Raw genomic sequence first — 26,208 nt, forward strand, 5'->3', positions numbered from 1 at the left:
TATGAGAGTAGTTAAAATAGTTATCAAAGACATGCCAGGTACCGGTCGCTCACATCAATAATTCTAGCTATTTAGGAGGATGAGATCTGAGGATCACAGTTTGAAGCCAGCCTGAATAGGAAAAGCCCATGAAACTCTTGTGTCCTACTAACCAAAGCTGGAAGCACTGAGAAACAAGGTGAATATTTGAGAGGGTGACATTTGAACCAAGATATTCAGGAGATATGCCATTAATTCTAAACAATTCTCAGAACTCATAATCAACAGGACTTGTGATTGGGAGACAGTGAAAGAGGAAAAAAATGCTGAGGACAGCCATTCTGGTAGACCTAGTTTTATTTTTATTCATTAAAGATGAAAGGAGAATTCTGCAACTTCTTAAAAACCAAAGGGATAAAGAATTTCAGGTTTCAGTGTTCATCCTGAATACTTCAGGAAGTATCTTTCTTTTTTTTTCTCTTTTAATTGCACTTGAAATGTTCTTTTATTTCCACTTAATTTACAGAAACAAACATTCAGAACCTATTTTTATACAGTTTAAAGTAACATTTGTGAAGGTTACATTCATGAGTCTGTCCCATCTTTCTATCCGAACTAGGAGACACCCATGTTCATCTCTAGCAGATGCTGGAGATGAACTCTCCTGAGGTCCCACAATTTAGCAGATAGGAAAGCTTTGAGTCCATCTCAATAACTAGACAATTGGCCACTAAACCAGACAAGTAGGAGGTCAAGTAGTCTATATACCATGGTTGGATCAGCACCTTTTTTAAATGAGAGACCTTTCTTGTTGCTGTTTGTGTGACATGAGATTCTTACAGTGGGTATCATCTCTTCATTAGTGTACATGTATATAATGTAGCTGGATTATATTCACACATCTCATCACCCTCTCTTGTTCCCTCTTCCCCCTTCTAGCCCCCTTGCCCTTACCAATAATCCCCCATTAATTTCTAGGTTTTTCCCCTTAGTTTAAATTCCATCTTTAATTTTTAATTTTGTATGTGTGTATGTGTGTGTGTTTGCTTTTTCTTTCTTATCCCAATTTAGGGACTCCAAACATCCCTGGCTCAGTCTTATTCCTCCTGAACAGCACTAGTTAAGATTGCTCAAGCTTGGATTTCAAAGGAATAATTTCCTTTGCCCCATCTGTCACACCAAGGAATTGGGAACAGCTGGATGTCAGGATGCGCGTGGTTGCCATAGCAATATTACTCTGCTTTTGCAAAGCTGCTGAGCTACTCAGGGCCAACCCTCCTGGTTTGAGAAATCGAGTAAATCATGGTCGGGCAGGTGGGGGCCGGAGAAGCTCCAACCCAGTCAAACGCTATGCACCAGACCTCCCCTGCGATATATACACATATCTCCATGAGAAATACTTAGATTGTCAAGAAAGAAAACTAGTTTATGTGTTACCCAGTTGGCCTCAAGATTTACTGCACATGCTGTTAGCAAGAAACAAGATCCGAGTGCTAAAAAACAATATGTTTGCCAAGTTTAAAAAGCTGAAAAGTCTGGATCTGCAACAGAATGAGATCTCCAAAATTGAGAGCGAGGCGTTCTCTGGTTTAAACAGACTTACGACCCTTTTACTGCAACACAACCAGATGAAAGTCTTGACGGAGGGGGTATTCATTTATTTGCCTCTGCTTAGCTACCTGCGGCTTTATGACAACCCGTGGCACTGTACTTGCGAGATAGAAACCCTCGTCTCAATGTTGCAGATTCCAAGGAATCGGAATTTGGGGAACTATGCCAAGTGCAAAAGCCCACAAGAACTGAAAAATAAAAAACTGATGCAGCTAAAGTCTGAAGAATTATGTAATGAAGAAGAAAAGGAACAACTGGACCCCAAATCCCAAGTGTCAGGGAGACCCCCAGTCATCAGGCCTGAAGCAGATTCAACCCTATGCCACAACTATGTGTTTCCCATACAGACACTGGATTGCAAAAAGAAAGGTTGGTATGTTTCATATTTTTGTTCTTTTTTCAGGAGCTGTTAGAAATGCTCTTTGAGTCTTATATCCCTCCATATACTCCATCATGTCTTGGAATTTCTCATATGAATTCCAGAAATCTTTCCCCTGGGGGCAATGGGATATATTCCAAGTTCTTCTGGCCTCCAGCTCACGGTGATTCAGATTATGGGATGGTAGAGAAGGACAGGAAATTTCCTCAGCAGAGACAGAAACTTGGGTCCTACACCTTTGTTTCTAGTAGCTTTAAAATGTTCCTAATTTGTGTGTGTTTGTGTGTGTTGGTGCTGAGACTTGAACTCTTGGCCTGAGTTCTGTCCCTGAGCTTTTTGTTTTTATTTTCTTTTGCTCAAAGGTAGCACACTACCACCTGAATCATAGCTCCACTTTTTGTGTGTGAGTGCTAACTGGAGATAAGAGTCTCGTGGACTATCTTATCTTGCCCAGGCTGTTTTTGAACCACAATAGCAGATCTCAACCTGCTGAGTAGGTAGGGTTACAGGCTTGAGCCACTGACAGCTAGAAAATCCTAATTTTTCTTAAATTCTATTTAAATTATATGGATAAGCCAGTAGATGTGAAATTACATACAAATGTCCTCTATACACCCTGACTTGCCCTCATAAAAGTTAAAAGATGCTATGTATCCGGGAGAGACAACTTATCCAGAACAAGACAGGGGAGTACACTCAGAGAGGGGGAAGGAGGAAAGAGTAAGCGGTATAGTAGTACTGTTTCTGCATTTCATAACCCTTACCTCCAAGTTTTAATAAATACTTGCTAACATCCTACATCCTAAGGCTTCCTAATTTATCAAACTAAGACATAAAAAGCTAAATTTAAAATATTCAACCTAAGAGCTATAAAACTAGGGAAATCTTTCTATTACCTGCAAATTAACATTTTTCCCATCCCATACACTCTGGTACTCTTTGTACATGCAGGATAAAGACTTGGACAAAGAAAACAAATGGGTTGTTTTAGGAATGTTGCTTTTAGCATATTAGCAGAAATAGATGATATCAAAATGCCCACCAAGAACTGCTGATCCATCCTATGATAACAGGCCATATGACAGTGTCTATGTATTTCAATTCTGGCCTGAGTTAGTAATTTATAGTATTAAAGCCAGATGTTATTGGGTTAAAGTCACATAGAATATGGTATCATTTCTATACATCTATTTTGGAAATTTTGATTTATTTTGTTTCCATGTGGGAAAGAGAAAGGGAAATTTTAAAAATCCCTTAACAGCCTCCACACACCCAGAAAAACAAAAAGCTGGAATTCTGTCATACTGGAGAGTCAGGCAACCCAAAGCAGGAGTCAATTAATTCATTTTTCAGGAAAAAGGTACTCAAAACTTTCCACTTTCTCCTTGATTCTGAAGGTGGCACCTGCTGGTCAGATCACACCAGAGCCATGTGCTAGACCATTTACTAACCAACATGCCTTTGAACTGCATGTAACTCAATGTCATGCTAGGGCAATTCCAGCCCTGGGACATTTTGTGCTGGTTCCTCTGAATTAGGGACAAACGACTTACTAATTGAAAAACAACAATGCTACAGGTACGTGCCCCCCAACAAATATTATCCACAACATTCAGGATGCTAATAAAATCTCCAAATATAGGTGGGGAAACTGAGGCTCAAGAGAGGTCCACTCTCTTAGTCAAGGCCTCAAGATAAGCAGCAAAGCTAAGATATGAATCTTGGTCTGCCTGAGTCAGGACCAATGATTTTGCTGTCTTCCACAGGTGATAGGACCATGTTCTATAGGGCTGCTGTTTCACTAAGCAAGCATCAAAGAATTCCAGAAGACTTGATAGGTGAGGTTTCCTTGTAGCAAGATTGAATGGGGAATTTCTTTTGAATCATTATAGAGAGTAGGACTTCATGATGAAGATGTTTTAGAATTGCCTTTGTGAAACTTAGATTTAAAACTGGAATTACACGAGGTATCAAAGAAAACTAAGTAGTATAAAGTTTATTAATTTTCTGAGAAAAATATCATCTGCACAAAATTTAAGACTTCTACAGCTAGACTACACTATTTTCCATGAAGTGGCATTAGTATGTTTCCTCTCTCTCTCTCTCCCTCCCTTCCTCCTTCCCTCCCTCCCTCCTGCTCTTTATATTCTTGGGCCATTCCTTTCTCTTTTGAGTTTATTTCTGCTTTCACATTTTGTTCCATAATTTTTCCCTGGCAATCAGCAGCTAAAAATATTTTGTTCCCTTTTTTCTTCAACTTATTGTCTTCTATAAATCTTCAATAATCTTCTATAAATGTCTCACAAATTAATTTTAAAATGTGTGACTTAAGCTTAAGACAACATATACTTATCTCCATTTCTATGGGCCAGGAAACCCAATATGCCTGATCTTGTCCTGTGCTTTCTGGTCTCTCCCAAGGCTGCAATCAAAGCATGGACTAGAACTTCAGGCTGTGATCACATCCAAAGGCTGAACTGGGAAAGTATGCTCTTGTAAACTTATGTGGTATAGCCGGGATTCAGTTGTTCAAAGACTTTTTGGACTGTGAATCTCAGTTTCTTCTTGGCTTTGGGGACCTTTAATTATCGCCTGGGCTGGACTAGACTTTGAGCTTCCCAATGTAACTAAGATAACAACATGACAGATGTTTCTGTTTAGATGGATCAATCCCTGGAATAGCTAGGATTACAGGCATGAGTCATAGCTCACACAGTATTTACTATAGTATCTAGAACTGGAGCATATGGATGTTATAATCCAATCAAAAAGGAGAACAAGCTGATGTTAATGACTGTGTCCTGTAATCCTAGCTACTCAGGAGGCTGAGATCTGAGGACTGGGGATCAAAGCCAAGCATGGCAGAAAATACTGGGAGACTCCATCTCCAATAAACTAGCAAAAATGGTGAACTGAGCTTGGTGCCAGTAGCTCACGTTTGTAATCCACTACCTACTCAAGAGGCTGAGATCTTAGGATCTCAGGTCAAAGCCTGTCCAGGCAGAAAAGTCCATGAGACTCTTTTCTCTAATTAACCACCAGAAAAACATAGGTGGCATTGTGACTCAAAGTGGCAGAGCACTAGCCTGAACCAAAAAGCTCAGGGACAGTGCCCAGGCCCTAAATGAGTTCAAGCCCCAGTACTGGCACAAAATTAAGAAGAAAAAAGAAGGGAGAACAGGAGTAGAAGGGGAAGAAGGGAGAAAGGAGAACAGAAACAAAAAGGGGGAAGAAGAAGAGGAGGAGGAGGAGGAGGAGGAGGAGGAGGAGGAGGAGGAGGAGGAGGAGGAGAAAGCAAATTCAATCACATAAAGAAACTAAAAAAGAAACTTTTGATACCCTTTTAGTAATTATATGCCTTTTAGGCCATTAACAAGAGAATAAAAAATTAAATCTGAGTTGTTATGATTGTGAATACACTATGGGATCAGAAACCATCAATTCTAGATAAAGCTGGAGTTTTTTAAATTAATATTTGGTATCCTTAATTCGATTATTCTGTACCAAAAGTGGCACTATGGATAAATGAATACAATTCCCAGTTCTAAAAATTTCTATTTCTTCAAAATGACTTTGAGTAGTATCATTTCTCAGATGTAAATTAATCTTGGCATTTTATTGTTGCTTCAAATTTTCCTTTATGGGAACAAGTTTGTTTCTCTTCATAGGCTGCATCTGCTCTGTTTAAAACTAAAGACCTCTTCAAAATATCTTGCTAAAGATTACAAGACAAGGCAAATATTACACTAAAATATAAAACAGACACGGCTCATGTGTTTTCAAAAGCATGATTTGAAGACAGAAAAGGTGTTCAGTACATAATAAAATTAAGTGAACCTTGTTTCTACAACCTAGGTCCCACTATTTTCCTATATTACTATTAGGAATAACATATTGCTCTTACTATGATTGGGGTCTGAGAAACCTGTTTGTTGCTGTACTCGAAGAAGCAGGGAGGGGTGGGAAACAAACTGCATCAAGGATTCAGGAATTAAGTGAGTGAAGACAAGCCAGGGCAGGAGATCAAGACTCCTCATGAATTTTAGCACCCAAGGAAAGAAAGAAACAAGTCTCCCATCTTATCTACAGTTTTAATTTTGTATTCTATAAATCTAATGTCACATAGCTGAAATAACAAATAGAAAATTCTACAGGTAAACAAACCCCATGTTTTAAATGACTTCTTAAAATAAACAGAGACCTGGGGCCGAGACTTTTGCTTAGTGGTAGAGTGCTTACCTAGCATGCACAAAGACCGGGATTTGATTCCTCGGAACCACTTACATAGAAAAAAGCCAGAAATGGTATAGTGGGCTCAAGTGGCAGAGCTCTTGAGGAAGCCCAAGGACGGCGCTCAGGCCCTGAGTTTAAGCCCAGGATTGGCAAATAAATAAATAGATAGATAGATAGATAGATAGATAGATAGATAGATAGATAGATAGATAGAATAAAATAAACAGAGACCTGTAGATAAGTATTTCTATATTTTTCTGTAGATATCTATATATAGCTATCTTATTATTGGGTTCTTTTGTTACTCTCTTACTGCTTTTGCTTTATAAACTAAACTTTACCACAATGTGTATGTATAAGAAACGCAATACATGTAGGGATAGGCAGTATCTGAGCCTTCAGGCATCCTCTAGGGCTGCTCTCACTGAGAATAAAGGAAGATTATTGTAATGCTTGAGATCAAGAAGGCCAAAGGCTTGTTTGTTTTTCAGATTGGAGAGACATGGTTTATTTGCTGGCAGAGTGAGCCTACAAAGATAAATGGAAGGAGAAGGCAGCAAAAGAATAATCCTGCAAACACCTCAGAAGTGGGAGTAGAATGGGAGGGGACAAATTTACCATGATTAGGTCTTACAGGTTTCAGGTTGGCTTTCTTCCCCGCCCCCCCCACAAATGCTTTGTTGGTAATTGTAGGGGAGTCAGGACTGACATCTTCCAACCCTTCCCCCACAGCTCCTCACCCAAGTAGCACAGCAATTTAACCCTCCTCTTGATTTCCTGCCCCTGCAGCTGGGGACTGCCTCTGAACAATGAGTAAGACCTCTCCCTCAAGGGTCAATGCACTTGACCTTGGACTTTGAGAGATTTTACTCCATGCTGACCAGCAATTTTCTTTAGCTTTGAATACTTCTTACCCCTTTAAGAGCTAATATTTCAACCACACAGGTTTAAAGGCCAAGGGAAAATGCAAAAATGCAAGTAAGAAGATAACCTTAAAACTATTAATTTTTCCAGAGCTGAAGAAAGTTCCTAATAACATTCCTCCAAATATTGTTAAACTTGATTTGTCATACAATAAAATCACGCAACTTCGACCCAAGGAATTTGAAGATGTTCATGAGCTAAAGAAATTAAACCTCAGCAGCAATGGCATTGAATTCATAGATCCTGGTAAGTCCTGCTACAGAGATTCATAAATGGCTGACAATTGTCTTGTGATGTTTTTCTCCTGTGACAAGAAATAAATATATTTTTTAAAAAATAAGTTCAACAGGGCCAGGAATGTGGGCAGGAATGCTTGCCTAGTATGCACAAAGAACCAGGTTCGATTCCTCAATACCACATACAGAGAAAAAAGCTGGAAGTGGTGCTGTGGCTCAAGTGGTAGAGTTCTAGCCTTGAGAAAGCCCAAGAACAGTGTTCAGGCCCTGAGTTCAGTTCCCGTGACTGGCAAAAAAAAAAATCAAACAAAAGTATGAATTTTAATTAAACATGACACTTAAAAATTACGGCTTATTTGGTATTCTGAATACTTGCCAAAACTTTGCCTTATGGAGTACATGAGACTGTATATATTCCTTGGTGGATCTGGGGATTGGTTCCAAGAGCCTTCTTGAACACCAAAATCAGATGTTCAAGTCCTTTATGTAAAATGACACAGTATTTTCATATAATAATAATATTACTCTTTGATACTTTAACTCATCTCTAGGTCACTTATAATCCTTAATACAAGGATACAATGCAAATGCTATGCAAATAGCTGTTATACTGCACTGTTTAGGGAACAATAAGTGATGTATTCAATGCACTTTTTTTCAAATATTTTTTAATCTGTAGTTGGTTGAATCTGGAAATACAAAACCCACAGTTACAGAACCCTAACTATATAGTCCTAAGCAATATTCTCTTGTTTTTTCCCCCTTGTAGGCACTAAGGTTTAAATTAAGGATTTTGTATTTGCTAGGCAAGCACTCAACCACTTTAGCCACTCCCCAGACCTTTTGCTTTAGTTTTCAAATATAGTCTCATGTTCTTCCTATGTAGTTGGGATGACAGGTTTGTGCCACCACAACCAGTTTAGAGGTTAAAAAAGTACATCCTATGTTAAAGTGCTTGCCAAATGGCAAACACTTTTTTATATACCCCCTGGAACAAAAAGTATCTGAGTACTTGATACAAAGTAAGCATAAGGAGCTAGAGGAATTTTATAATGAAAGAACTATCCTATTTCGGGGTCTTTGAGATAAAGCAACTCCAAAATAGATTTATTTTATTGAATTATACTGGTAAGTATGCAGGGAGAGCTGCCAGACTTTAAAAGGTACGAATAATAATCTCACAAAATACCAAGCATTATTACAGGGAGAAAGGGAAGAAGCCATTCTACTGGTGATTTAACCTCCTTTAAGAATGGGGGCGACTCAGTCTAATTTTAATTATGTTCTAAAATCTAAGTGTCAGTGATTGTATATGGAGATTCCCTTCTTGAATACTTGTTTGTTAAACATGTCATTTGAAATATGATATAAAAATCAATGCTAATAAATTCTTTAATAAAAAATAAAAAAAGAATGGGGGTGATGGGAGAGAAAATGAGAGAAAAAATAAGAAGGGGTATCAATGTTCAAGAAGAAATGTACCCATTACCTCACAAATGTAACTGTAACCCCCCTAAACATCACCCCGACAATAAAATACAATAAAATTTACAAAAGAAGGTAACCTAGATTTGTCATGTGCCTGACTACATATGGCTTAAGTAAAAACTATAGCACTTTCAAAATAAAATCTAGGCATGTCTACATATGCTTTCAATCTGCAGGGTTAAGTTGTTTTAAGAAAAGTAAATTTGCGTCAGCATCAACCAACAGAATTTTAGCAAATAGAAAAAAATTTAAATGCAATGTCTTCAGAACTGTCATTACAAGAGTGGAACTTTCCCCATCCCAAGACATGCTCTGTGCCAAAATACAAAGTAGTCTTTTAAAAAGAAATCACGTTTTGTCCTAGAACAAATGATATAAAAATAGTTCATGGTATTGGTCTAACAGCGTGTTTTCCAAATTCAAAATAAGGATACTAGAGTCTAATGAGAATCTTTTGGAACTGTAATGAGAAAATGTTTGAAACAGAAACAAAATATTTGAAATAAGGACTGATCTGTAAATTCTAGACTGTCTGGCTAGTCCACATCAACTCAAGTAGGAACAATCTATGTACAGATTTCTTTGCTCTTGGAAAAGTATGTTTGATATTTGGATAATATCCAGCCTCCAACAAAATCAAACACACATGGATTCAAAACTGATAGCTACCATAGCTTACCCAAACACAACCAGATGTTTTCAGACTATTGGCAGAGAGTATTTGGTTTTGAAATCTACAGGAATAGAATGATTTTTCTCGACTGGGAAAAGATTTTCGAAGCACTTTTAGAACTGGTATCTCAGGAAGCTCTCAGCTTTTTCTTTTTACTTTTTTCTGTACTGTTGGTTTATATTTGTATCTCTTCTTTACTGACATCTCTTTTTTGTCATCTTTCCAATACATATAAAATATACACCAGAAATATGTATTAATTTTTTGACAGTACTGGAGATTGAACTCAGGTCCTTCCACTTCCTAGACAATCATTCTATCATTGGAGCCACATCTCCAGTCAGAAATTACAGTAAAATAATTTAAAGCTACTTTAAATTTTATTTTTCAAAATACTGTACTTATCAACCTAATCAAAGGAAAAGCTTTGTTTAACCAATAATATACTTCAGAAATTTTGCATTTCAAATGTTACAGTGGAAAATTTAACTAAAAATAAAATCTCCCAATGCAGAAATATCTCTGCAGAGGTAACAGAGAAAGAAACATTGTCCTTACTTAAGCAATGTATCCAAATGTGATACAAATCACAGGCTATCACTACAGATTACAAAGACAGAAAGAAATCTCACTATCTCTACAGCCACAGATACTACCCATCCCAACATTTTCAGGATAAATAATAGCTAGTACCCAAGTGAACCAAGAACTGGCAATGCACTTATCACGTATAACTCATCTACACTTGCCTGGTTACTGGAGTGACCATCTGAGTCAGCTTCCTGGCTTTAGCTAGAGAAAAGCACACTTAAATCTATGCTGGTCCTGGGGCTTGAACTCAAGCCTGGGCACTATCCCTGAACTATTCTCTTCAAGACAAGGCTAGCACTCTACACTTGAGCCACAGCTCTACTTCTAGTTTTTTGGAGATTAATTAATTGGAGATAAGAATCTTAGAAGCTTTCCTACCCAGGTAGCTCCAGCTAGCATTAGAGGTGCAAGCAGCCGTGAGAGTTCCTGCAAAAGTCAGGCTTCTATTCTCACACAAAAGCTGGGGAATGGGGGACCCTATCTCTCAAGCTACTTACAAATCAGAGCCCACGCCAAGGTCCTACATAAAGACATTCCTGGGTTGACAAAAAGCATTTGAAGAAGTTTTTTATAGTAAACTCTCTAAGGAAAGGAAAAGAAGAGACATTGCTTCCTTGGTTTTAACAGAGCGAATCAATCCCCTTATTTTTCATGTGTATTCATCCTTGTCATGTACCATATGCATCTGTATAACCCAATTGCTCCTTGGTTTAATAAGTATTTCTTATGTCTAGCTGCCTTTTCAGGGCTGACCCAATTAGAAGAGCTAGATTTATCAAACAACAGTCTGCAAAATTTCGACTATGGAGTGTTAGAAGACTTGTATTTCTTGAAACTTCTATGGCTCAGAGATAACCCTTGGAGATGTGACTACAACATCCACTACCTCTACTACTGGCTAAAGCACCACTACAATGTCCATTACACTGGTCTGGAATGCAACATGCCCGAGGAATACAAAGGATGGTCTGTGGGAAAGTATGTGCGCAGTTACTATGAAGAATGCCCCAAAGACAAGCTACCAGCATATCCTGAGGCATTTGACCAAGATGCAGAAGATGATGAATGGGAGAAAACAAGTAAGGATCACACAGCAAAGAAGCAAAGTGTGCGTATCACCATAGTGGGATAGGTTAGTGACAGTTCTAATTACAACTCGTTTGGAACTTGCTGTACTGGTGTCAGAAAACTGTGTGTATACATTTTTATCCATTGTGTTGCCTATTTATGCAGGGTTGCCCAGCTACAAGAGGCTTTTTCCCACCAATTGTTTGTGTGTAATCAAGAAAATACTGTCATCCTGCTTGCCTGTCTCAATCCACCTCTGGTGACACAGTCCCACACTGGTAACCTGTAGCAGCTGGGTCCTAAAGATGGTATTAGAATTTTATAATGTTCTGTATAAATGCTTTTTTTTACTGCTTTTTTGAAAATAATAAAACATTGATTCATTTTTGCATGCCTTTTGCTAGCTCTGTATACACCTCAAGATGAAAAAAAATTAAATAGATAAAGAGGCCTAGTTGTAGTAAAGTGTCATTCCTTCCTGCTGTTATTCAATAAATCAATTCATGCATTAAATTCTCATTTCTGACATATATACATATAAATAAATATATATATGTGTGTATATATAAATATATGCGTCCACACATTGTTTACCACAAGGCATCCAGCACAACTGTTGGTTAACTTTGACATGTTGCCAGAGAGAGAGGTAACAAATTAATATATTATGTCCATGAAGTCAAAGTAGAATATTAAAGACAAAGACAGACAGAAAGACAATGTTTGGTGAAGAAACCTGCGTGTGATCGTAAGAAGGAAAGAGATGTACCCACTCACCCTGGAGGAAGGATTATGGAGTAAAATGAAGAAATTTAATCTAATTCAGAGAATGGCCCCAGTTGTTTCCTGGTTTACTTTTTTAGAGTCTGGTTGCAAATTTAATTGGTTTACTTTTTATAGCCAATATCATCCCTGGGGTTCTAATTGGAAATGAAGTGTTGGAATACATTGAAACAGGACTTATTCCAAAGTAAATTAGCTAGAGTTAATAATATCTCTCAGGGTCTTGGTTGAAGTATATTTTGGTTAGGTTAAGATTTTCCCTTTTCTGTATCAGAATTTATACTTTTTCATAAAACCACAGTTGTTCTCTGATGGAATAAATTAGATACTTCATTTCCTACCAATTTTTTTTTTGCCAGTCCTGGGCTTGAGCTCAGGGCCTGATCACTGTCCTTGGACTTTCTCAAGGCTAGAGCCTCAGCACCACTTCCAGCTTTTTTCTATGTATGTGGTACTGAGGAATTGAACCCGGGTCTTCATGCATGCTAGGCAAGCACTCTACCACTAGGCCAAACTCCCAGTCCTAGATTTCCTACCGAATTTTAATTACTGCTTACTCTAATAACTTGCTTTGGGGCTTGCCTTATGTTCAATAAATTATACAGTTCGGGAAATTGAAAAAATAATAAGTATTCTCCTGCTAGTAAAAAGTATGATAATCTAGAGATCCACATATGAACAAAAAGTTACTTAAGTAATTTGTGTTTTTAAAACTTTCTTGCTAGATTTAAGATTGAATGATGTTTCTGAAGTAAACAATATTTACTATAAAGCTGGGATCTCCTAAATCCTAAGCTTGTTTACTCTGAGCCTAATGTCATGATTGGGAACTATCTTTAACTTTTCAGTCTAATATTTCATTTCTCATAATTCTTCCTTTGATACCTATTGTCTAGATCAATTCATATCTGTTCCCAAGAAGCCTGAACAAGTCTTCTGCTCTGGAAAATAGAAGTTATCTACTAATAAAAAATCTACTTGCATAAATTCTTTTTTTGCCAGTCTTAGAGCTTGAACTCAGGGCTTGGGAGCTGTCCTTGGACTTTCTCAAGGCTAGCGCTCTACCACAGCACCACTTTTGGCTTTTTCTGTGTATGTGGTACTAAGGAATCGAACCCAGGGCTTCGTACATGCAAGGCAAGCACTCAACCACTAGGCCAAACTCCTGACTCTACATGCCTAAATTCTATAAACCTGTTTTCCTCATTTCCTTTTCAACAGTTTAAGATAACAGTTTAAGGCTAATTTCCTCTTAATACCTTTACTGACACAAGGGTTACAAACAACCCAAAAGATCAGCCAATATTTATCTTCAATCTAAAAAATCAGAAAAACTTTGCCAGAAGTCTGCATAATTCTAGACATATTGATAGATGAGCTGAGGGGTGGAGAACAGAAAAGCTAAAACATCTTTCAAAATGCTTTTTATCTTTACTACAGATATAAAAGTGCCAGAAATAAAACTGGTTTATCAAATCATCAGTGGCAAATAAAATATATCACAAAGATGAGGTCAATTATTACATTTACTTCCTTTAAAAACTTGGTCTATTCAGGCATGCAAGTTTAACTGTTTCTGTGATAAAGGTATTTGTACCATGACTATATGTCCAAATAAATACTAAATATAATGTTTTTTAAAAAAGCAAACCAGCTGGGCACCAGTGGCTCACATCTATAATTCAAGCTAGTCAAGAAGCTGAGATCTGAGCATCACAGTTCAAAGTCAGCTGTGGCAAGAAAGCCTGAGAGATTATTATCTCCAATTAACCAAAATAGTCAGAAGTAAAGCTGTGTCTCAAGTGGTAGAGTGCTAGCCTTAAACAAAGAAGCTAAGGGATGGCACCTAGGCTTTCCAATCCCCAAGACTGGCACAAAAAGAAGAAAAAAGAAGAAGATATATCAAGAGCATGAAAAGACAGCTATAGACTGGAAGCATGTATTGGTACCACATATCTGATAGACTGTTATCCAAAATTTGCAAAAGACACTTAAAACTGAATAATAAGGAAACAACATATATAAGCCTATGACTAATACCACATCACATGTCAACAGGGAAATGTTAAAACAGCACACTGATTGAAATAGTCCAAATCCATAACACTGGCAGCACAAATACACGCTGGAGAGAATGTGCGACAGCAAGAACTCTCATTCGCTTTAGATTCCAAGTCGGAACCACTGCAGAAGAGATTGCTATGTTCTTACAAAACTAAACACACTCTTGACATACAATCTACTTTAGGTACTTTTTGGTGCCTAAACAGAGGAACTGAAAACTTATCCCATCAAGTAAGTCTCCCCAAACCATGTAGAACAGGCATGGTGCCAACACGTAGCACTGCTGGGAAGTGATGGAACCTTTAGGAGGCAGAGTTTAGTAGTAAGAACTTCATTCATTAGTGTCATGCCCTTGAAAGGGAAATTGGGAACTTGGTGTGTGTGTGGGGGGGGGTCTCTCTCTCCATCCCTCCCTGTCTCTCTCTCTCTCTCCCCCCCCTCCTCTCTTTCTTTCTTAAAATAAGCAACTTTTCTCTACATATGGGTCTTTAGTGATACACTATTTCACCACAGGCTCAAGAACAACAATGTAAAATGAATCAAAATCTCTAGAACCATGAGCCAATACAACCATTTCCTTCTTTAAAATTATCATAGGTATTTTGTCATGGTAGCAGAAAGCACGTATAACTATATCCAGAACAGCAACAACAACAAACCCACAAATGGTTGCACAAAACAGCTTCATAATGGCCAGAACTCGAAAGCAATCAAAATATTATCTAGTAATGAATTAATAAATAGTGGTACTCTCGGACAAAGGATGATAGCAGAAAATAAGCTCTCCTGCTATAATAAGACAAAGATGAGACTTAATTGCACATTACTAAGTGAAAGAAACCCCTCTGAGGAGACATGGCTCAGGTGGTAAAGCACTGGACTGGCAAGCTTAAGGCTCTGAGTTTAAAAGAAAACAAGGCTACTATTATAGTATCATCATCATATGGCATTCTAAAACAAAGGTAAATGGGCAATAAAAGAAAATCAGTGTTAAGATAGAAACCAGTAACTTGCACCCGTAATTCAAACTACTCTGGAGGTTGAAACTAGAAGATCATGATTCTAGGTCAACCCAGAAAGAAGTCTGTGAGAATCCATTTCCAAAAAAGAACCAGCAAAATGCTGAACTGGAGTTGGGGCTCAAGTGGTAACCACCACTGGTAAGTAAGCAGAGAATGTGAGATTTGAGTTCAAATGCTAGTCTCAGAAAAAAAAGCGTAACTGCCAGGGCTTGGCAATGGGGGAGAGGTAAATGAATGGATTGAGATCCAGAAGCATTTTGAAATAAAGAAAATACTTAGTATAAAACTATAAAGATGAGGGGGAAACCAAGACAGGGGGGGTGAGGGGGGAGGGAAATGGGTACCAAGACATGTGAAAGGGTATCAATGTATGTGAATTAATGCACCTTCTATCTGGCAAATATCATGTAACCCTTTTACTCATTACAATAAAAAAAATGCAAAAAAAGAAAAAACTATAAAGATGAGGGCTGGGAGTTTGGCCTAGTGGTTGAGTGCTTGCCTAGCCTGCACAAAGACCTGGGTTCAATTCCTTGGTACCACATACACAGAAAAAAGCTGGAAGTGGTGCTGAGGCTCAAGTAGTAGAGCCCTAGCCTTGAGAAAGTCTAAGGACAGTGCTCAGGCCCTGAGCTAAAGCCCAGGACTGGCAAAAAAAAAAAAAAAGTATAAAGATGGATTTATACAAATACAAATTTGTCTATATACCAAAATAATAATATACCAAGAATGAAAGCTCATTAAGTCATAACGATGTCATTGTAGGATCACCAAGTGAAGGGCAGAGGTAGGGGATAATGGTGGGGGAGGGGCTAGGCATGCATGCAGTAAGGGAACGTATGGGAAATCATTCTACCTGCTGCTCAATTTTCCTGAGAACTTTAATAAGTACTCTAAATTGACAATAATTTAGCTAGACTGACTAGGGAGAAAATTAATATTGCTTAAATCAGAAATGCAAGATATATTTGTGGCAACTTTACAGAAATATAAAAGGAGAATATTATGAACAGTTATACTTCAAATAATTAGCTAATCCACCTGAAATTGACAAATTCTTAGACACATCCCAACTAAAAGCAATGTAAAATAATATATCCCTACAAAGGTTGAGCCAATGCAAGCATTACACAAGACAATGTGTTGGGAATAAACTTTAGAGCTTGAGAGGGGGAAGAGGGAAAGTGGGAGAAAAATGAGGGAGGGAGTAACAATCTTCAACAATGTACTTGTTACCTTACATATTTAACTGTAACCCCTCTGCACATCACCCTGATAATAAAATTATATTTAAAAAAAAACATATCTTCTTAAGGTTAAAAGTGAAAAGTATATATATTTAACTTACATGTGTATTTACATATATATTTACATAAGAATCTATATGTAAAAATATATTTTAGCAAAACTCGTAACATAGGGTACATTTCAGTAAGTGGATGGATGGTTTGATGGGAATGAAAGATGAGTTTGCTATTTGTTGGATTTTTAAAATGAGAACATGGGCCGGGAGTTTGGCCTAGTGGTAGAGTGCTTGCCTAGCATGCACAAAGACCCAGGCTCAATTCCTCGGTACCACATACTTAGAAAAAAGCTGGAAGTGGTGCTGCGGCTCAAGTGGTAGAGTTCTAGCCTTGAGAAAAGTCCAAGGACAATGCTCAGGCCCTGAGTTCAAGGCCCATAACTGGCAAAAAAAGAACCTAAAATGAGAACATGTCTTTGTATTATATTTCTAACAGATAAAATAATAACATACAGATAAGCCAATATTAGACAAAAACAGTCATCAAGAAGAATGGACAAGGATGAGCTGCAGGGACACACAATCCAGTAAGAACTATGTTGCACACTGTTAAAATGGCTGTCACTGACATTCTTTATGACTCATGAGCAACTGAAGTTTCCATTTCATTTAAACTTTTCCTTACAATTTCTATTCGTTAACTGGCATACAGGCAATCAAGATGAATAGCTATACTGAACATACTTACTGATAGCTTTCAATGTTTTTGTTTGGAAAAGATAACCACGAAAATTCAAGCACATCACATTTAGGCGCCACTTTTGCAAAGTAGACACTACACATTTCTCTGAAATAGTTTTTGATGTAGAAAAATCTATCTGAAAACACATGAACAGAAGACATTAAGAAATAAGATCTATTTTGTGTACAAATGTTAAATATTTAAAGCATGAAATGCTAAAAGCTCCTCACCACATTGTTTTCAAATGGAAGATGGATTGTACTCAAACTAGTAGAAAATGCAAATTTTATAAGGAATACACACATAGCGTGACTTTCAAAAATGATTTGAGGGCCGGGAGTTTGGCCTAGTGGTAGAGTACTTGCCTAGCATGCACGAAGACCCGGATTCAATTCCTTGGTACCACATACATAGAAAAATGCCGGAAGTGGTGCTAAGGCTCAAGTGGTAGAGCTCTAGCCTTGAGAAAGTCCAAGGACAGTGCTCAGGCCCTGAGCTCAAGCCCAGGACTAGCAAAAAAAAAACATGATTTGAATTTTCCAATTAAAAATGTACTACATTAAGGTAAAAAGTGCAACACATGTATAGTATATGTGTTTTCCTAGAGATTAAAACCTCAAGCATACTAGGCAAGCATTCTACCTTTGAGCTATATCCCACAGTCCATTAATGGCTTCTTGACATCTGAAATAACATCCAATCCCCCTTTGTGGATTAAAATATGCAAAACAATGGGCTATTAGGTATAAAAAAATCAGAACTAAGATAATTTTAGAGCTAAAGCTATTTGGGAATTCCATACAAGCCAATCCAACCTTTACCTTAACAATGTTGCCTCTTAGAACTGATCCTGTCATTGTAATTATACGTAGATGTGGACTGGGATATCCACTGCAGAATTCCAATAGCAAGAGAAGGAAATAATGTAAATGTCTTCTAATAGGAGAATGACTAAATAAATATAGGGACTTTATACATATTTTATACATACAGTGGGACTGAAGGAAGACTTTAGGGCACAAAAAGCACCAGTCAGAAAGAGAGAGAAAACCTAGCCAGGCAAGGTAGCTCGTACCATCTATGAGAGAACTACAGTTTGATGACATCCCTATAAATGAGAGAGATGCCATGTCACAAAAAAAGCTAAGTGTGGTCGTACACACCTGTCATCCTAGATATGCAGAAGGATTGAGTAGGAAAATTATAGTAACATTTTGTCCTCTGCTTGACCTAGTACTATTTTTGTAACCTGGAACATGCTTGCATTTCCCATTCCAAGACACACTGGGGGAGAAGACTCAGCTGATAAAAAATAAACACTTATTTTCCTTAATGCCTCTCTCATCTGTTTCTTGGATAGCAGTGTAATCTCAGAAACCTGATCATGTATGCCATGCATCCATGTGAAGTGGTCAGAGTTGTCCCTGTTGTCTAAAGTGCATTCAATATCTCACTTCACCATCATCCTTTGCTCAGACAAACCTGTGACTTAGTGGCCTGGAACAACTTTATCTTACCCATAGAAACTAAGAGGAGTTGAGTAGTTAGAGGAGTACTTCGTTCCATAAGTCAATTCTACATTTTTACACTTCAACAGGCATCTTGCAATGTTCTATGTTCTCTATGTTGTTTCTGATGATAAGACAATTATTCCACCCTAGTTAACAACTTAGATAACCCTGCCTTAAGTTTATTCTTAGTGTAAGGACATGATTCTTGACCTTGCACTGGTAACACAGATTGTCAGATGGATTATTAAAACATATATTTTTTTTGCCAGTCCTGGGCTTGGGCTCAGGGCCTGAGCACTGTCCTTGGACTTTCTCAAGACTAGAGCTCTACCACTTGAGCCTCAGCACCAGTTCCGGCTTTTTTCTATGTATGTGGTACCGAGGAATCGAACCCGGGTCTTCATGCATGCTAGGCAAGCACTTTAACCACTAGGCCAAACTCCCAGCCCTATTAAAACATATTTTTGATTGCTACTTCTAGAGTTTGACCCAGTAGGTCTGGTATATGGCCTGAGCATTTACAGTTCTAACAAGCTCCTGAATTCTGCTGCTGCTTTAAGTCCCAAGATCATAGTTGGAGAACAACTGACTTTACTTAGAGTAGTACAGATGTTTAGGAAATTACTTTTTCCTTTGGAAAATCCATAAGGAAGAAATATGAATATGCTTTGGGAGGAATGCAATACTAAGATCAGGTCCTCCAGAAGGCTAATAGGAATTAAGAAAAGCCAGTGCTGCTACAATCCTCACAGGATAACGATGCTGAGAATATGAGCACATGACTGAAGAGTCTAGAATAGGAACTTAAATCTCCTTATGTTCAATAAATTTTTCTTTTCCATTGAATGTTTTCCTTTGTCTTACTTCTGCCTTTATTCTGACACACTTTCATCAAGCATTTTAGTACAAATGATAGCTTTATTGAGATAGCAAAGATAAATGATTAAATAAAACAAGAAATTTGAATGTTCACACATTGGATATTTCATCTATAAACAAACTTTTAGTTAAGAAATAGTACAAATACTGAAATTCCAATGATATTGCTTATCAATTAACCCTGGCCACTCAGAGCTCACAGAAACTGTTCCTGCAGTTTTGCCTCCCATCAGCCTCTAAATTATGTTATAAAAAGATCATTATAAATAACACACTCTAGGCCTATTCTTTTTAACAGTCAATGACTCATCATATGGTTCCTGTTTAAGAAAAAAATAAGGCATACACTAATGATAAAATTAGCATGTGATACAAACTGTCCAATACAATAGAGATTTGTCTTAATCCAAAAATAATTTTCAATTTATAGTTGCCATTTAAATAAGAAAATATTAATAATATCTCCTTTCTAATCTCTTCCTCCAGATTTGTGTTCAAACCAGAGAAAAGCAAATGTGTTTTCTGCTGGTGGCTATAGAGAAGGGAACAAGGAAAGATGGTCCTTACTACAGTTGTCCTCACATAAATCCAAGTACTTCGATGAACTAAAACAACCTCATTCAGTACATGCCTACTTACAGCATTCCACATTGAGCTTATTTGTATCATGGCCATCCAGGAGTGGCTAACTTGACCACATGTCATTATATCTTTCAAAGTGAGGTACGCAAAGATCTAAATGTAAAGAAAAGAAATACAGTTTGAATATAGGTAAATGTTAGTGTAACTTCTTGCCTTTTATGTAATGTGAATATTTTTTAAAAAATTAAATGTGCTCTGTGTTCTTACAGTGGATTGAACTCTGTATCAAGCCATTTATAGCATTTGTATATAATATACCTGTATAATATACCATTTTTTCACAGTTCTTTATAACCATTTATTACCACTTAAGGGACTATTCTGAGTATTTTTACAAACCTCTTAAAAGCATGAATCTTGCAATTTTGTTTTGAAAATTTGCATTGTAAACCATATTCTTAGCATGAACTGAATGAACCCTGTACCACACTGTTCACTGCACAATCTCCTTACTGTGAGAAGTTTGAAGGCCCATTATAAGAAATTTACATAGACATCTTGAAAATAAGATAATATAATTCTTCTAACTAAAAGAAAATTACAAAAAGGTAGTGAGAAGCCAGGAACCAGAGTCTCATGCCTACAGTACTAGCTACTCAGGAAGCTGAGATCTGAAGATTCCAGTTCAAAGGCATGAAAATCTGTGAGACTTTTATCTCCAAATAACTGCTGTGGTTCAAGTGGTAGAGTGCCAGCTAGCCTTGAGCTGAAGAGCTCAGGGACAGTGCTAGGCTCAGAGTTTAAGACCTATGACTGACAAAAAAAAAAGCAAGAGAGAGTGAAAAAATGAAGGAAGGAAGGGAGGGAAGGAGGGAAGGAGGGAGGGAGGGAGGGAGGGAGGGAGGGAGGGAGGAAGGAAGGAAGGAAGGAAGGAAGGAAGGAAGGAAGGAAGGAAGGAAGGAAGGAAGGAAGGAAGGAAAAGAGAGAAAGAAGGAGATGGTGAGAAAGGTAGGTACATTTATTTTTACTTTCTGAATGAAGGTGGGATTCTGCTAAAAAAGAAAAGTGATTTGTCTTAAGTAGTGTTTAGTACTTAGAAAACATTCAGTAACTGCTGAACTGAACTGGGTTTTGCTAAAGTTATAAAATTCTTAGGAAAGAGCAATAAACTCTCCTGACAAAAATGTGTGGTAAGTTGTTCATCTCATAGAGGACAGGAAGTACATAAAGAAACAGAGAAGTTTCCCAAGCAGTATATAGCCACCAAGGACATACCTTAACTAGACCCCACCTCCAAAAGTTCCCATCACCTTCCAGTAAGGCCATTAAATCATGAAGCTGTCAATTAATTAATCCATTGAGTAGGTCAGAGTTTAATAATTCATAAACCTTTCAGTGATTGGACCCCCTTGGACCCTTTCAACATGTGAGCCTTTTAGGGGATTATTTCATACCCAAACCATTACATTATGTTATGGTTATATATCAAATCTCTCCATCTCTATCACGGATACATATTTCCATTATCTTTGTCTAATTCTTTTTCTATCTTCCTTAATATGTAATATAAGATATGTTGACTTTCTATCATTGTATTTAAGCTATGGGAGAGCAAGAACAAGAGTATTCAAGTATTTTATCTTCTATTCTAGGAAGGATTAGTGGATTTCTAGGTATATACTGTATATTATGGTAGAAGAACTATGACCTTGTTATTATCTTTTTTAGTTATTAAGGATGGTTTAAGGAGTGAATGTATGGATGCCGAAATGAAAAGAGGTAGACATAATGATTATTTGTGCCAACTTAGTGGTTTGTAGGGTGTCCAGATATTTGGTTCAACATTATGGCTGCATATATCTGTATGGGTCTTTCTAGATGAGATTGACTCATCCAGATAGTTGATGTCTGTAATTCTAGCTATAGGAGGCTGAGATCTGAGGATCATGGTTTAAGGACAGTCTGAGCAGGAATGACTATATGAGACTTTTATCTCTAATTAACCTCCAAAAAGCCAGGGGTGGAGATGTGGCTTAAGTGGGAGAGTGCTAGCAAAGTTCAGCAACAGCAAGGAGCACCAAAAAAGGGCTTGGGCATGTGCTAAAGTGATCTGCTTTCTCTAAAATTGGCCCACATCTGAATAACCCATTAAGATCCACTCATGAGATAAGAGCCATCATAATCCAATCACGTCTTAAGGCCCTGCCTCTACCTCTAGCACTATGCACTTTGCGCTGAGCCTTCAAAACAGCCTTTGAGGAACATTTCATATTCAAACCACTATGTTCTGTTTTTCTGAAGAATTCAGGCTAATATAATAAAGTAGGAAATGAAGAATCAAGAGAACTGGGAGGACCTAATTATGGGTCATGTTACATCTAGAAAGCAGAAAAAAATCATTTCTGGGAAGGTTAGAGTAAGTGGTTAATGCTATTGTATTCCTGAAGGATGAAAGTCCCAAAGAAAACATTTCTAAATAAACTATTTAAAAGGGCAATATTTTTGAATGTTGAATTTTAAATGTTCAATATTACATAAATGGTGATGTTCACTTTAATGGCACACTAAGGTCACAAGGGGATTGTGTAGAAGTGGCACTGTAGGAAAGGGAGAGGAATAAGAGTAGATACTGAGGGAGGAGAGGACTGAAGGACATGACATACATATGAACACAGCGTAGTGAAACCCATCAAATACTGTTGGAAAAGGGGTCAGGGCGAAAAGTCTAGAAAAACAAAGTATAATCCAAACCACCAGAAAGAAGAAAACCCAAACAATGAGGGAAAAAGATAAAAATGTAAAATGGCATACATTCTTTGATTATGAAAATGATAGTAGCCAGGGCCAGGAGTTTGGCCTAGTCATAGAGTGCTTGCCTAACATACACAAAGACCCAGGTTTGATTCCTTGGTACCACATACATTGAAAAAAAAAGGCTATAAATGGTGCTATGGTTCAAATGGTAGAGGTCTAGCCTTGAGAAAGTCCAAGGACAGAGTTCAGACCCTGAGTTCAGGCCCTATGACTCTCAAAAAAAAAAAAAAAAAAAAGACAGTAGCCAAGGACCCATTGGGAATACAGTGGGAATTAAACTTAGTGGGATTTCATGCATGCTTCACTCCCTGTGGCTCTGGAAAATGACTGCTTCCTGATGCAAACTGTATTATAAGGAAATTCTCCAACTATGAAGCAAACCACAACTGATGCAAAGAAGTACATGATCTGGGTCTCCTCACTTATAAGGGAGTGCTTCCCCCTGCACTTACTTGTGGAAATAGCAGAAGGAACTAGAGACAAAACATAATGAGGAAGCATTTTTTTCTACTTTGATATAAGAAATAACTTTTTAATTATCTAATCCTTCCAAAAATGGAACAGAATGCATTTTTAAGTCAACAAAGTCAAGGACAAGCTCGGTGCAGTGGCTCACACCTGTAATCCTAGCTACTCAGGAGGCTAAAATCTGAGGATCTCAGTTCAAAGCCAGTCAGGGCACTAAAGACCCTCAGGCTCTTATCTCCAATTAATCACTAGAAATCCGGAAGTAAGGCTGTAGCCCTAGGCATAGAGTGGTAGCCTTGAGCCGAAGAGCTCAGGGACATCACCCAGGCCCAGAGTTCAAGCCCCATGACCCACAAAAATTTTTTAAAAGGCACTAAGAGAATCTGTAAACATGTAGAATAAACAATTACCCAAGACTAAGAAAAGGAAAGATAACTGTAGCCCGGCAGGTAAAAAATGACATCCACACTAGGTCTAAACAGGAGTGAACCATGCAAGGAAGAAGAGAGGGACCTACACACAGAGAGGCATGGCAGAGTCAAAAAGGGTACCAAGCACTTGGGCAAAAGAGTGTAACTCAAAAACTCTAGCACTAAAAGCTTCTGAGGAGAAACGAAGGGAATAAAATTGAGAGCTAAAACATGAAAGTCCTCATGCATCATGTGAAAGCAAATGGCAAGTTCAGGAAGGCTTAAAACAAAGCACGTAATAGGAATAAATGTGAACAAGTCTGGTGAAACAATGAAAAATTAATTGAGAGATCCAAGTCAAGGGTAGATGTTAAAAGAACAATTAAGTAGCATTGATACTATCAGATACTGACAGAGCATGAGTACCAGAGAGAATAAAAAGAAAAATATATCTGAGTTCCAGTGCCTAGTGCCTATAATGCTACTGACTCATGAGGTGGTAGGCAGCCTGGGTATAAAAGTTTTTGAGACTCTATCTCCAAAATGCTAGACTTGAGACATGACTCATACTCACATGGTAGAACACTAGCCTTGATCAAGAAAACCCAGCGATCGTCCCAGGCACTGACTTCAAGCCCCAGTACTGACCAAAAAAGAAACAAAGAAAAGCAGATTGTTCACTAAAAAGAAAAGGGAAATATAGTGGAAAAACAAGTGAAGCTAAAGATAACTTTTAAATTCTTACTGAGACAACTGAGTAGATGTGGTATCTTTCAGTTAGAAACAGGACACCAGAAAGATGGTTGAAGAAAATGCAGGAGAAAGAGAAGGTAAAGAGAAAGGAGAAAGGAGTAAAGAAAAGATGAGTTCTATTTTGGAAATAAATGATGGCTTGTGCTTAGGGAATACCAAATAGAAACTATTTATTTCTGTCTGATTTACTCATTAGGCAAGTGGTAGGTAGTGTCAGGTTTGATCATATATATAAGGACAAACAGAACACTAATTCAAAAGAAAAACAGAACTAAGAAATTATTATTATTACTATTATTATGGTGTCAGTCATGGGGCTTGAACTTAGGGCCTGGGTGCTGTCCTTGAGCTTTTATGCTCAAGGCTAGTTGTCTACTACTTGAGCCACAGTTCTTCTACTGGCTTTTTGGGGTAGTTAGAAATCTCATAGACTTTCCTTCCTAAGCTGGCTTTGAACCACAATCCTCAGATCTCAGCCTCCTGAGTAGCTAGAGTTACAGGCATGAGCCACCAGTGCCCAGCTAAGTAATTATTTTTTAGGAAAAGATTCAGTTGAACACATTTATAGATATAAAGAAATAATTAATAGAAAGAAGGAATTGAAGGTAGCAGGCCTAGGGAAGGAGTAGGAAGGAACAGGCAGTTCTTTCCTATTTAATTTATACCACAGAAAAATGAAGTTGGTCTTTCAAACCTAAAGCACTGACTCATGAGTTAAGTGATAAACCATCACCAACTGCATCACCATAGATCAGAAGGCACCTCAAACAAGTGATAAATTGCTAAAAATGAATTAGCATCGACTAATAACCTTAATGGAACATTGTAACGTATGGAAAGAAAGTAGTTTGGCAAGACGGAAGTATGACTCTTGCATGAATTAACAATAAAGACGCTGGCCTGCTCCTGGCATCATTCTTCATAAGCCTCTCACCTCGCCAGCTGGCAACCTCATTGCTGCCCTGTCCAGTCCCTTTTACGCCACAGGACAATTGGCCTGGAATCTGTTGATGTTTAGGTTCCCACACAGTTCTTTCCATCTCATTCCCACTGACACTATTGTAGTGTTCATTTTTTTAGAAACTGCCTCAGACTTCATCCATTCCCTCCTTCTCCTCATGGTAGTGAAGCCAGAAAGACAAAGAAGGCAAAGAGAAAAAGAACAGTTTTCTATATCTGTCAGTGTATCCCTGACTTAGAACTGTTCCTCACTGTCCAATTAGCCAAAGTCCATGACTCAACAACATATCTTCCCAAATTTATATCTTGTTACTCCTCAGTAACATTCTAGATAAACTTACCTACTTAACCAACCCTAAAGTGTTTATCTCATTTTCATGGCTTTATTTTTCTTTTAATTCCTTCAGCAAATTCTAATTCAGCAGAGAAAAGCTTTCTGACAGTCCATAGTCATTTACTCAGTAAAACTTACTCTTTTCCCTTGATTTTCTTCATCACATTTAATTCTGTGTTACATGGTTTTGCATATTTATTGACATTTTTCCTATCTGATTTTTCATACCAAAATATTAACTTCATAAGACCATAGTTGCTGGATATATAATCCAGTGCTATTTTCCAACACCTAAAATAGAGCCTTTGATAAGGAATTCAAAGTCTTTAGCATGAGGATGAAAGAAGTCAAATGCTATATAGGAAGTTAGAGAGCTGACAGAGCCAGTAGAGCTGACTTTAGAACCTAGTCTTCTTAACTTTCCACCAACCATTCAGCCTTCTTCATTCAGTAACAGAATG

At 37.7% G+C, this 26,208-nt stretch overlaps 2 protein-coding genes across 5 annotated transcripts in view; one reads left to right on the forward strand and one right to left on the reverse strand.

Annotated features, from left to right (window-relative positions):
* Fbxl13 (F-box and leucine rich repeat protein 13) overlaps positions 1-26,208 on the reverse strand; it is a 129,644-nt gene that overhangs the window by 68,769 nt on the left and 34,667 nt on the right. For all 4 annotated transcript variants that reach the window (XM_090332924.1, XM_090332922.1, XM_090332925.1 and 1 more), the window contains 2 exons: positions 20,066-20,161; positions 17,043-17,172 (listed from right to left, as the gene is read on the reverse strand). In XM_090332924.1, the coding sequence (XP_090189050.1) occupies positions 17,043-17,172; positions 20,066-20,161 (226 nt within the window). The remainder of the gene's footprint in view (positions 1-17,042; positions 17,173-20,065; positions 20,162-26,208) is intronic.
* Positions 1,071-11,591, forward strand: Lrrc17 (leucine rich repeat containing 17). Its single transcript, XM_090332327.1, has 3 exons — positions 1,071-1,959; positions 7,217-7,372; positions 10,849-11,591. Exons 1-3 carry the CDS (start codon positions 1,188-1,190, stop codon positions 11,244-11,246), a joined length of 1,326 nt encoding a protein of 441 aa, XP_090188453.1. The 5' UTR covers positions 1,071-1,187; the 3' UTR covers positions 11,247-11,591.

The sequence above is a fragment of the Megascapheus bottae genome, chromosome 5 (genome assembly GCF_031878675.1).
Source record: "Megascapheus bottae isolate mThoBot1 chromosome 5, mThoBot2.hap1, whole genome shotgun sequence".
Taxonomy (NCBI): domain Eukaryota; kingdom Metazoa; phylum Chordata; class Mammalia; order Rodentia; family Geomyidae; genus Megascapheus; species Megascapheus bottae.